This window comes from Danio rerio, chromosome 2 (assembly GCF_049306965.1).
Source record: "Danio rerio strain Tuebingen ecotype United States chromosome 2, GRCz12tu, whole genome shotgun sequence".
NCBI classification, from domain to species: domain Eukaryota; kingdom Metazoa; phylum Chordata; class Actinopteri; order Cypriniformes; family Danionidae; genus Danio; species Danio rerio.
This window is the reverse complement of record NC_133177.1, coordinates 12,586,917-12,599,357: the sequence shown is the minus strand read 5'-3', so window position 1 is coordinate 12,599,357 and position 12,441 is coordinate 12,586,917. Positions and strand designations below refer to the sequence as shown.

The 12,441-nt window shown below is 39.1% G+C and overlaps 2 protein-coding genes across 2 annotated transcripts in view; one reads left to right on the top strand and one right to left on the bottom strand.

Moving 5' to 3' along the window:
* ro60 (Ro60, Y RNA binding protein) overlaps window positions 1–12,441 on the bottom strand; it is a 489,528-nt gene that overhangs the window by 242,725 nt on the left and 234,362 nt on the right. The window lies entirely within an intron of this gene.
* The window catches only part of gpr158b (G protein-coupled receptor 158b), a 135,198-nt gene that overhangs the window by 72,896 nt on the left and 49,861 nt on the right, over window positions 1–12,441 (top strand). Inside the window, exon 3 of the mRNA XM_691976.9 lies at window positions 8,360–8,462. Coding sequence (XP_697068.4) covers window positions 8,360–8,462 — 103 coding nt within the window. The remainder of the gene's footprint in view (window positions 1–8,359; window positions 8,463–12,441) is intronic.

Sequence of the window (12,441 nt, the reverse complement as noted above, 5' to 3'; positions counted from 1 at the left end):
AGCAATAATTTCTCTTCCTGAAAACAAAACTGAAGGGAAACTGAAGTGAACGCCTGGCAGAGCATCACCAGGGTTAAAACCCTGATGTCTATGCATTCCAGTTCTCAGGATGCAATTGACTGCAAAGGATTTAAAAGTGATAGTTTGATTTTATGATTATTATTCACATAAGCAAACTGTTGTAATTCCTACACCGTTCACCTGATTTTGATGCAACCCTCATATTAAAGCTAACAGTCTACAGTTAAAGCACATCTTGTTAATTTCATGTCAAATCCATTGTGCTGGTGTATAGAGCCAAAAAAGTTAGAATTGTGTCAATGTCTTAATATTTATGGACTTGACTGTGTTTAATAATTAACAAATGAAGTAATCAGTTAATACTGTGGTCCCCAACCTTTTTATCACCGCTGAATAGTCAATGCTTGACAATTTTACCATGGCCCAGGGGAGTGGAAGGGATTGCTAGGCGACCATTAACTGTTTTGTCAGAGGATGATAAGCTGACAAAACATTGCTGCATCTCTGATAGAAGTTTTATTTATGGAGAAAATTATAAATCACTGCAGTGTTTGGGTGTTCTGTGTTTGTCTGAGTAATTAGTAATTTGTATGTAATTAGTCTGCTGAAAAGTATAAAAAGTTTGAAGCTGATTGGTCAGTTCTTGTCATGTGACTTGCAGTGCGTTCGTGACATTCTGAAAGACGTCTTCAACTGAGTTCGCCAGGAAAACGCTTGCACGTCTCTTCAAATATGTGCACGCAAGCGAACTTGGTATTTATTTATTTTTTGCTTTTATTAAACATAAATAAATCAAAATGAATAAGTAAATCAAGTACAAAACATTCAGCATTAAACCTAGAAGGTTCATATTACTGGTAAAGCAATAAAAAATAAAAAGTAAGAAAGAAACAAAGAAACAAAGAAAATAAATGTATGAATGTCCAATGATAATGATAATGCACAGTAATAGAGTTTAAGTTCCTTTTGGAAATGTTCAAATGATGGGGGCTTTCCACTTACATCAGTGTATGTGATATTTAGCTAGTAGGAAAACAATATTCACAATATCTGTTATTGACTTGTCTAATCCATCAACATAACAATCTAACATTACTTCAGAATTTGCATGAAATAGGGCAGAAAATAATGAAGATGTGCGGTAAAGATGCATAATGTGAACAAGACTCCTGTCAGTTTCAGCAAAGACTAAAGAATACACAAAACATTTCACTTGCATAGTTTTGAATGGGGAAAAGTGTAACGGTCAATAAGGCGAATTAAGCCCTGCCTACTAGTACAGGTGCAAAACATTGAACGCTATACTGAAGTTTCTTCGCAGGACCAGATGTGTGCTTTTGGTGGTCAACAAACACATTGGAATCTCAGCGAATGCTTGCTTCACAGACATAAAAAGTTTATCCAAAATAAAGCTTGAAATATGGATTGTTAAATGAACCAAGTGCACTTAAAAACAAAAGTTTTTTTGGTTTTGTCTGGTTTCATCTGTATGAAAAGAACGTGGGGTTCAGTCTGTCCTGTTAAACGCACATGACATGACAGCAGCAACTACTCAAATGTCCACAAACGTGTAAACAAAGAGAGGCTGTGATTTCTGGACGAGATTTGCCATCAAGGCCAAGTTGTGGATTAATTCAGAAGAGCAGCACAATCAGACGATTATTATCCAAAGGATGATAATGTGCAGAGCTGCCATAAATTAGGTTGGTGTCGTGATCCCCTTCCTTTCGAGTGCGCATGCGCATCAGCTTGCATGGGCAACCTGAAAAAATGTCAATAATGTTTGATTCGGACATTTTGAAATAAAACTTATGAGACGGCTGTTGTTTAATTATATTGGTGATTCCAAATATGTAATGTAATCGTAAGCTTGGCAAACAGTTTTGGAGAATTTGATTTTTTCTCATTCAGACAGAATGCCTAAGCATACAGCCCAAGAGGTGTTTTAAAAAATGGCCGCCGAGTGAAATGACTTGCCTTAAAGGGACTTTGGTTTTAGTGTACAGAAGTTGATCTTTTTCTCGTACAGACATGCTGGATTTACCTGATTTGTCAACAAATGGGTTGCGGATCCATTCCTTGGCAGTTCATGGGTCTTTCTTACTTATTTTGCTAACTTGTGGGTAAATTTTGGCACTGACTGACATGTAACTGAGAGAACAGGGTCCTTTTTCATAATAAAAGATTTTTTTCATGGGGATTTGGGTGGTTGTAGTGTCTTAGGTGAAAGGTATCTGAATAAAACAGCTGATGGGGGGGGGGGGGGGCTGTGGGAGACGGGTTGGAGTAATATAGGAATGTGGAATAAATATGGTTATGTGATTTCCTTCATGTTGTTATTAATCACTGAATGTTATTTAATGCTAAATTTCTTTTTTTTTTCATTTTTTTTTTTTTTTTACAAAACTTTCTGTTCAGCACTATTATGTGGGTGTCTGTTGTTAATTGCTCATGCCAAAGCATCTTATGAGGTCAAGCTTATCCAGAAGGCCTATATTTTCCTGTGTTAAGGCCATTGTGTTCTTGATTCATTTCTGTGCTTTGGATCGCTGTCCTTTTTCATCACCCAACTTCTGTTGAGCTACAGATGGCCTTCAATTCTCCAGCAAAACCGTAATAACAATTTATGCAGAAATAAAAATCCTATATTCAAATTGCGTCAGACCAAACAGCCTGAAGCCAATGGTATTTTTATAAAATGTTAATAATAGTAATCTTTCGAAACAAGTAGGCAATAGGTAGCTCCATCCAAAGCTGGGAATTTAAACTAAATAAAAAATGTAAATATCATAAATAATTTGTGAATAAAACCATTTACATTCCATGTTTTCAAGAGGACAAAACTGTAAATTCCTACGAAAAACTTGATTACCTGATCAATTAACAAATGAAAGTTACTACTTTTGTTACTGTTCTATCCTACATTTGTCTATAAATTTGTCTCAAAGCAAAATAATATGGTATTATAACAAACACTTATGTTATGTTTTGAAAAAAAAAAAAAATTTTTTAATTATAACTTAAAAAGTTCTGGGGTCATTAAATGAAAAAAAAAAAAGTTATGACATCCCAAAACTATATCCAATTAAAAAAAGACTGTTTGGATAGAAAATATCTGCTAAAACTCTGAATGCCAGAGCTGGATAAACTGAAGGTACACAAACACACACACGCACACACATCCAAATATATCCTGACGCAGGCGTGTTTTGTTGACAGCGTACAGCAGGGAGGTTGAGCAACGCTGTCTTCAGTGACAGACTGATCTTTTAACTCTGCTAACACTTACACTCCTCACTCCTGAAATTTTTCAAGGATGTGTTCATGTTTTCAGATCGCCCACATTTGTCTGCGCTGCAATGTGGCAAGGCTTGTATTATTAAATCATATTCATATACACTCTCAGTAAGCAAGTAACTAAAATAAAATTATATATCACCTTTCACAAACATGAAGTCACAAAATGCTTTACAGTAAAAGAAAACATAGATCAAAACAGATACAAATACAAATATCACAAAAATGTATTACCAGCTTACCATATTGTTAATTAAAAGCTTGCCCAATTAGATGTGTCTTTAAACAATTTTTAATAAGTTTAGCAGCGCTCAAAGTTCTTAATGCTAGAAGGAGAGAGAGTTCCAGAGCCTTGGAGCCACAACACAGAAGGCATGATCATCTTTTGTCTTGAGACGTGTTCTGGGAAAAGTTTAAAAGGTCTTAACCAGAAGACCTCAGAGACTGGCAGCAGTTGTATGTAATAGGTGCATATAATAGTTCTTTGATATATGAAATAACTAGAATTTTATAACAAACTCTAAAACTAATAGGAAATAACAAAGAACCTCAAGAATTGGAGAGGGTGCTCGCTGCAGAGCCCTTTGAGGAGAGCTGAGCTCCAGCGAGGGGGAGCATGAGCTGTCGCTCCTCCTCCTGTAAGCTGTTTTAATGCGTACACCAACCCCACCCCTAACCCTACCCCCAGTGACATCACTCGTAGAAGAAGTGCAAAAAAGGTGGAGCTCAAGCTTAAGCTCCCCCTCACTGGAGCTCAGCTCTCCTCAAATGGCTCTGCAGCGATCACCACTTGAAGAATTGGGGGAAATATGTGTCCTTCTACTTGGAAAAATGGTTTTAAACAGTAGCAACAGACCGGTACTGTACATCAACCTCAATACTTTGCATCGTTGCACCGATCCGCCTGTCAATCTTACGTTTCATCCTTCCCTCACTCATGGACAAAACCTCAAGATACTTGAAAGCCTCGACCTGGCGACCTGGACTTTCCTTCAACCTGACAAATCACCTTTTTTCGGTGGAACACCATGGCCTCGGACTTGGAGTTGCTGATTCTCACACTCGGCAGCAAACCACCCCAGTGCATGTTGAAGGTTTACGAAGCCAACAGAACAATATCGTCTGCAAATTACACAGATGAAAACCTGTGGTCCCTGAACTGGACTGCTTTTGATCCATGGCTGCGCATAGAAATTCTGTTCTGACTTATTGCCAGCAATGCGAACAAACTGCCCTTAACAGAGCACCTCTGACCCCATACTCCTAGAGCACCTTCCACAGAATGCCACAAGTAACATGGTCAAATGCCTTTTCCAAGTCCTTGAAACACATGTGGACTGGTTGGGCATACTCCCATGAACCCTGGAGCACCTTGATGAGGGAATAGAGCTGGTTCAGTGTACCATGGCCTGGACGAAAACCGCATTGTTCCTCCGGAATCCTAGCTGGATCCTCCTCTCCAGTACCTTGGCATACACTTTCCCTGGAAGGCTGAGGAGTGTGATCCCCCTATAGCTGGAACACACCCTCCGGTCCCCTTTCTTAAAAATGGGAACCACCACTCCAGTTTCCTGGTCTAGATGTACTGTCCCTGACCTCTGTGTGATTTTATAGAGACAGAGAGTCAGCCAAGACCCCCGCTGCTTTGCCACTGCAATACTTATGGCAAACTACCTCAGTAACCTCAGCTTGGGTGATAGGGTCCACCCCTGCATCCCCAATCTCTGCTTCATCAATGAAAGACATGTAAGTGGGTTAAGGAGCTCCTCAAAGTATTCCTTCCACCATCCGGCAACATCCCCAGTAGAGGTCAACAGTTCCTCACTTCTGCTGTAAACAGAAGTGTTTAAGTGTGGAACTGCTTTCCCCTCCAGAGGCACCAGACGGTTTGCCAGAATCTTTTTGGGGCTGAGCGGTAGTCTTCCTCAATGGTCTCCCTGAACTCTTCCCAGGCCCAAGTTTTTGGTTTCGCAACTGCCCGGGCTAGCCAACCAAGCCCTGTAGAACTCCTTCTTCAGCTTGACGGGATTCCTTTCTTCAGGTGTCCACCACCAGGTTTGTGGATTGCCACCTCTACAGGCACCATAGACCTTATGGCCATAGCTCTTCATGGCCAAGTCAATATTAGTAATGAGAGTATTTACTTTTTATTAAAATAACGATTATTAATATTGTTTTTGACATTAGCAAAATGGACAGTATGTGACGGGAAGATGCAGACACTTTCCCAAGTTTGAAAAAAGGTATGCTTCATATTTATGAATGTATTTATTTTTAATAAACAAGTAAAATGATTGTTCATCCAAAAAAGTATCATATACTCACCCTTAAGTTGTACAAACCATTCTGTACCACAGAAACTAAAACAGATTTGGAGCAAGAACAGCAAGAAGGTTGCTGGGTCGCTGGTTCAAGCCTCGGCTCAGTTGTCATTTCTAGGTGGAGTTTGCATGTTCTCCCTGGATTTGTGTAAGTTTCCTCCAGGTGCTTCGGTTTCCCCCACAGTCCAAAGACATGCAGTACAGGTGAATTGAGTAAGCTAAATTATCTGTAGTGTGTGTGAATGAGTGTGTGTGGATGTTTCCCAGAGATGGGTTGCGTCTGGAAGGGCATCCGCTGCGTAAAAACGTGCTGGATAAGTTAGCGGTTCATTGCGCTGTGGCGACCCCAGATTAATAAAGGGACTAAGCCAACAAGAAAATTAATGAATGAATGATAAAAAATTACAGCAGTTGGCAATCCACATCCTCGCTAAACATGTTGCTCAAGAGCTGCTAGCAAATTTTAAGACGTCTGTAGATAATTATCTTTCAGAGAATCATTCCTCTATTAAGGCTTGTTCACTTGAATCCCATTTGCTAATCCAAAGGTGACAAAACAGTGACTAATTTACCAGAAATCAGCATCTGAGATCAGCATCCAGCTTGTGCTGAAAGCTTCACTTCATTACATTTCCTCAGGGGTTCATGGCACTTCCAGATTATTTATAGAGCCTTGTGAACTTGGCGTGACTTTTTCAGACCTAGTTCAAAGAAAAACTCTTTTGAGTACATCAGACTAGAATGTTCACATGAATGAGCACAAAATATTTGTTTTTGCAAAAGCTGTGTGAAATCTGCATGTGTTCTCACATTGTATTTGCATTTAACTTATACATATAAATATGATTATATGATTTCTTGTGTTATATAAAGATTCAGCCAAAGGATAATACTTGTAATTAGGGGTGTAATGGATCACGGTTGTTTAATGATCCATACGGAGAGAGAGATCAATAGTATCTGGATGCAGCCTATATGATGCAAGCTGAGATTGCATCACTCTCGATGCGGTGGGGCAGTGAGTAGCACGGGGAAAAAAGAGCAAAATGCTCTTGCCAACACTGTACAACAGTTCATCAAACTAGGTTTGGCTCAGTCGGAAACACTGCTGAAAGCTTCTATCATCCAGGTATAGTTTCTGGAGGAGTTGATGAACTCAGAGCAGGTGCACCTCTAATGGGATCTAGTGGACTCAGACACGAGGCCAAACAATTATATCCGCTGTTTTTAGCCTTCCTAAAGTACATAAACACAGCTATTCTCTCTATGAAATCCATGTTAGCCATTTTAGCAATGAAGCTAGAGTCACCGAGCAGACAGAAACCTCCCCATGATGCAAATTCGTGTCAATTGTAAGGTGAATTTGACGCATGAATGAAGGAAATTTGATGCGCGAATGAAGCCAGTGAACTCATAATGTTCACGCACCTATTGTTCGCGTGTTCCACATCTGGTGTGAACAGAGCATAAAGTTTCAGCTCAAAAACCCATCAGATTATTTATTATATAATGTAGAATCTGCCCATTTTGGTGTGTGACTACAATGTAGCTCTTTTTGTAGCCTGTGGCTTTACATGCAAATGAGCTGGTTCTTCCCATCCACCTTTCCCATTTGCGTGTCTTATGGTGGCAAATCAATGCCAATATTAATCGAGCGCAGCGGTGATGTTTACGTGCGAGGAGAAGGGAACCGCGAGCAGATTACAGACCTACACACGAGGAAACTACAGCTCGCGCGCACACAGGGGATCTTTATGCGCGCATCATCTGTGCGCACGATGTACGCTTTCGCCAGCGAGGTCATGCCTACAGCGCGCGCGTGCGATCAGCTCTCTCCGCTTGCTTGCTGGTTCTTCTCTCTGCTCGCGTGAAACATTTTGGATTTTTGTCTGTCCTGGGGCGGGACTTGTTTTACTTGTTATCTCTAACGCTATAGACTACTCTACCTTTCCGGAAGTTAGCCGGGATTGGACGCAGGTTATGATGATCTACATTTGATTTGTATGGTGTGGAAAGCTAGTTTCCCCGTTAAATAAAAAAAATATATAGGATTTATATCTTATTATAATGTAATAATCAATACAATCTCTTTGTATTGAGAGAGATGTAATTGTGCACTTTGATCTTTGAAACTTTGCAGACTTTTTACATTTTTAAACAGCTTCATTGCACACTGCATGAAAGAATATATCTGACAATGCACAACAGCAGGGGTGCCCAAACTTTATCATATGAAGGGCCAAAAACCAAACTCACCAGTAGTGGGCTGAAGGAAAATATGCCAAACTTTATTAATGTTGCCATTGGTGATTTCCTAATTGATTTAATATTTACGAAACAACTAGACAATATTGCTTTATATTAACTAATGCAGTACATGTTGAATTCATGTTTAAATTTTATAATGTACTTACTACAGCAAAATAAATAAATAAATAAATAAATAAATAACAGAATGGAGTTACACTAGTCAAGCTGCACCTGTTTTATTGCCTTGATTTGCTTAAATTACAATCCCTGTTAAAGGAATTTGCCCCAACTCTCCCCATTATTCTCACTCTCTTCTCATGTGGGATAGTGGGCCAAATCAAAGGTTAACATGGGCCAACTTTGGCCCACAAGCCCTAGTTTGGACATCTCTGCTCAATGGTTTTTTTTTTTTGTATGTGTATGCTTACTTATGAAGCACAGTTCTTAAAGCTAAACCATTTTTTTCTCAGTGTAATCCAATTGTGGGCCATGGATTTGTGCTGGACAAATACAAGTGCCAATGCAAGAGAGGTTTCTACCACCCAAGCCGGGTAGCACTCAACGGCTTCTCAAGTAAGTACAAATCTGACCTGAAAAAACTTTGGATTTATTACAGGATGTTTACAGGGTCTTAAGTCTGAGGGTGCTTTCACACCTGTGAATCGATTCAGTTGTTCCGAAACAGAGATTACATTTGTTACATTGTTGCTCCTTGCTCTTGGAGCGGTTCGCTTTCACACTGCAAAGTTTCTAATTGGACCAAAAGAGCTAAAACAAGTCACGTATGAGTAAACTCTCCTTACATTGGTCAGAGTGTCAGGGTTTATTTTGCAGCGTCCCGCTAAGCCGTCAGGAGAGGTGGTGGTTTGGTGGTGATTGACAGAGTGCACGCGTGCGACTTGTCTGAGGAGAGACGCGGTGGGGAGGGGTGAGAAGGGTGTGCGACTATACCTATGTGAGGACCGGGAGGGAGACGCAAGATTACCGGTAGATCATCACTCGTTTGTGGGCATCCGGAGACTCGCAAAACTTCCCGCCCTACTCATAATTCTCTCTTCGTATAGCCGTAAGCCTATTACATATCCATAAAACACAGCGATATAACCGCGCTCGGATCTGATCGCTTTTTTCACTGCAATCGAACCGCTCCAGGGTTCGTTTCAATCGAGCCGAGACCACCTCATTCAAGCAATCTCGGAGTGATTACTTTGGCGCGGATCAGAGCGCGATTGCCCTGTTCACATATGCCAAACGAACCGCGCTAACTGGGCAAATGAGACACGTTCCAAAACGAAAGTGTAGGTGTGAAAGCACCCTTAAAATATCTTCAAAAGCCTTATAAAGTCTTAAATCTATTAAAATGTTGTGTTTTACATGTAGGTCTTAAATCATTTTAAACTGGTATTTATTTTCCTATGTCCATGTAAAGCTAACTAAAGCAGTTGTACAAAAACCTCATACTGTATATTGCAATTATATAAGGGATAATGTACACTCACTGGCCACTATATCTGGTGACTGTGGAGGCCATTTGATTAAAGTGAGCTCATTGTCATATTTAAGAAACCAGTGTGAGATGTCATGGCTTGTTAACTTGATAGAAGTAGCCATCAGCAGATGAGTACACTGTGGTCATAAAGGGATGGACATAGTCAGCAACAATACTCAGGTAGGCTGTGACACGATGGGTATTGACACTATGCTCAATTGGTACTGATGGACCCAAAGTGTGCCTAGAAAATATCCCCTACACGAGGGGTCCCCAATCTCGGTCCTGGAGGGCCGGTGTCCCTGCAGGGTTTAGCCCCAACTTGCCTCAATTCACCTGCCTGGATGTTTTAATTATACCTAGTAAGACCTTGATTAGCTTGTTCGGGTGTGCTTGATTAGGGTTGGAGCTAAAATCTGCTGGACACCGGCCCTCCAGGAACAAGTTTGGTGACCTCTCTACACCATTACAACACCAGCAGCCTGATCCATTGATACAAGGCAGGATAGATCCAAGCTTTCAAGTTGTTGATGCCAAATTCTGACCCGACCATCCAAATATCACAGCGGAAATCGAGATTCATCAGACCAGGCAACGTTTTTCCAGCCTGTACGAATTGTAGCCTCAGTTTCCTGAGTGGCACCCGGTGTGGTCTTCTACTGCTGTAGCCCATCCGCCTCAAGGTTCAACGTGTTGTGCATTCTGAGATGCTCTTCTCAATACCTTGGTTATAACGAGTGGTTATTTGAGTTACTGTTGCCTTTCTATCAACTGGAACTAGTTTGGCCATTCTCCTCTGACCTCTGGCATCAACAAGGCATTTGCGCTCACAGAACTGCCTCTCACTGGATATTTACTTTTTTTTTTCAGATCATTCTCTGAAGCCTAGAGATGGTTGTGCATGAAAATCCCAGTAGATCAGCAGTTTCTGAAATACTCAGACCAGCCCGTCTGCCCCCAACAACCATGTTTAAAGTCACTTAAATCACCTTTTTTTCTCCATCCTGAGGCTCGGTTTTTACTGCAGCAGATTGTCCTGATCATGTCTACATGCCTAAATGCATTGAGTTGCTGCCATGTGATTGGCTGATAAGAGATTTGCGTTAACAAGTAGTTGCACAGGTGTACCTAATAAAGTGGCTGGTGAGAGTACATCCAGTTGATTATCATCACAGAATAAATCCTGATATTAATTAGAGGGATCTTGAATTCATTTTTTAATGGTTTATTAAGTTATAAAAATGTATGCTATCTCATATATTGCAAGTCTACTTCCCACATGATGAAATAGTGAGACTCAAAACTCATAGTTTAAATATGCTACTATCTTATTGAACACAAAGCATCTATGAAGAAAGCAGTTGAAGGAGCAGTTTCAAACACATAAAGATGTGGAGAGTTGTTGGGAACAATATTACTTTGTTGTTACACCATTTGCAAATAATCTATATAAAACTGAGCCGTTGAAATGATGGTGAAACTCATGCTTTAAAATGAAGCAACATATGCGAAAAGACAGGCAAATGTTGATTACTTACACATTTAACTTATTTTATATTTGATAATGAGGCTTCCGTTGTCAAATATTAATATTTTAAAACTGTTTTAAAATATTTTAACTGTTTGTAAATACAATCAGCGTTTAGTAATTCTGTTGTGATGTCTTGCAGGGGCTACTAAATTGGCTCTGGCTGTTATAGCCTGTTATCTGCTCTTTATCATTGTCTTTGTTCTGTGCGTTATTAGATTACTATTGCGCTTTTATGTCTGTTTTTACTCATCTTTACTGCCTTAGGAGAGATCACTTCGGACGGAGCCAGATTAAAATGGTTCCTCCACTTTAATAGAAGCTAGTACAGGTCAGACATAGGGTTTTTCAACATGCAGAATCTACAAGTTATGGACCAACAAACCCCCCGAAAAAGATCTTGACGGTTCATCTAAATCATGGATTCCCAAACTAGGGCCAGCGGATTTGGCTCACCATCCCATCTGAGAAGAGAGGAATAATGATGCCATGGTTTAGAGCTTGTCATTTCAAATCTAATGTAACCTTCTTTGTTTGTTTGTTTTATTGTTAAAGCTAAATGAAATAAGATGTTTCAATTAAATTATGTAAATTAATCAGATGTAGTTAAAATGTACATACCGTCACCTGACGCATAAAGGACAATTCAAGGCAAGGCAGATTCTGCTTGACTAGTGTATTCATCATTGAACTCCAGTGTGTTATAAATATAATTGTTTGTGTTTTTATTACATTACGTTATCATTTTAAATGTATACTGCATTAGTTAATATGACTTAAAGTAATGTTTTCTATTTACTTTTAAGTCATTTAAATTACACATGGCAATTTTGATGTAATATACAGTAGCTTGGCATATTTACCTACCGTCCGCGGCTCTCAATGATACTTTGCTTTTGGCTCCTTATACGAAAAAGTTGGGCACCTCTGATCTAAACTGAAATACTTTTATAGGAAGTATTTTCTGTTTAAAGAAAAAATCCCAAAAGTATTAGAAAAGATACTCTCAAAAAATCTCAAAATAAGCTTAGATTTGCCAAGGTTTCAAGTAAGCAACAATAAATCAATAAACACTTACAAAATATACTGTAAAAACATTTATTTAAATTTGTTGTAATAACCAGTGTTGGGCACATTCCTTTAAGAGAGTAATATTTATAGATACTAGTTACTTCTCACAAATTGTAACTGAGTTAGTAACTAAGTTACATAATTAAAAAGTAACTAATTACCAGGGAAAGTAACTACTGCATTATTTAAAAAAATCTAATTTGTCAAATAACTATAAAATAAATATGAAACATTATACACTAATCTACACTATTTAGTGTTGTTGTGGGACAATGTGAGAGACAACCTTTAAATCAACATATCATTGTAAATATTATCATTACTAATTACTATAGTTGCACAATAAAACACAGATGGTTTAGAACTTTAAGGGAAAAGTAGTGCTTATATTTTAACATAGGCTCAATCTAAAAAACGTAGCCTTATATACATTTCTGGAGATCGTGATTTATGTAGCCAGAAGT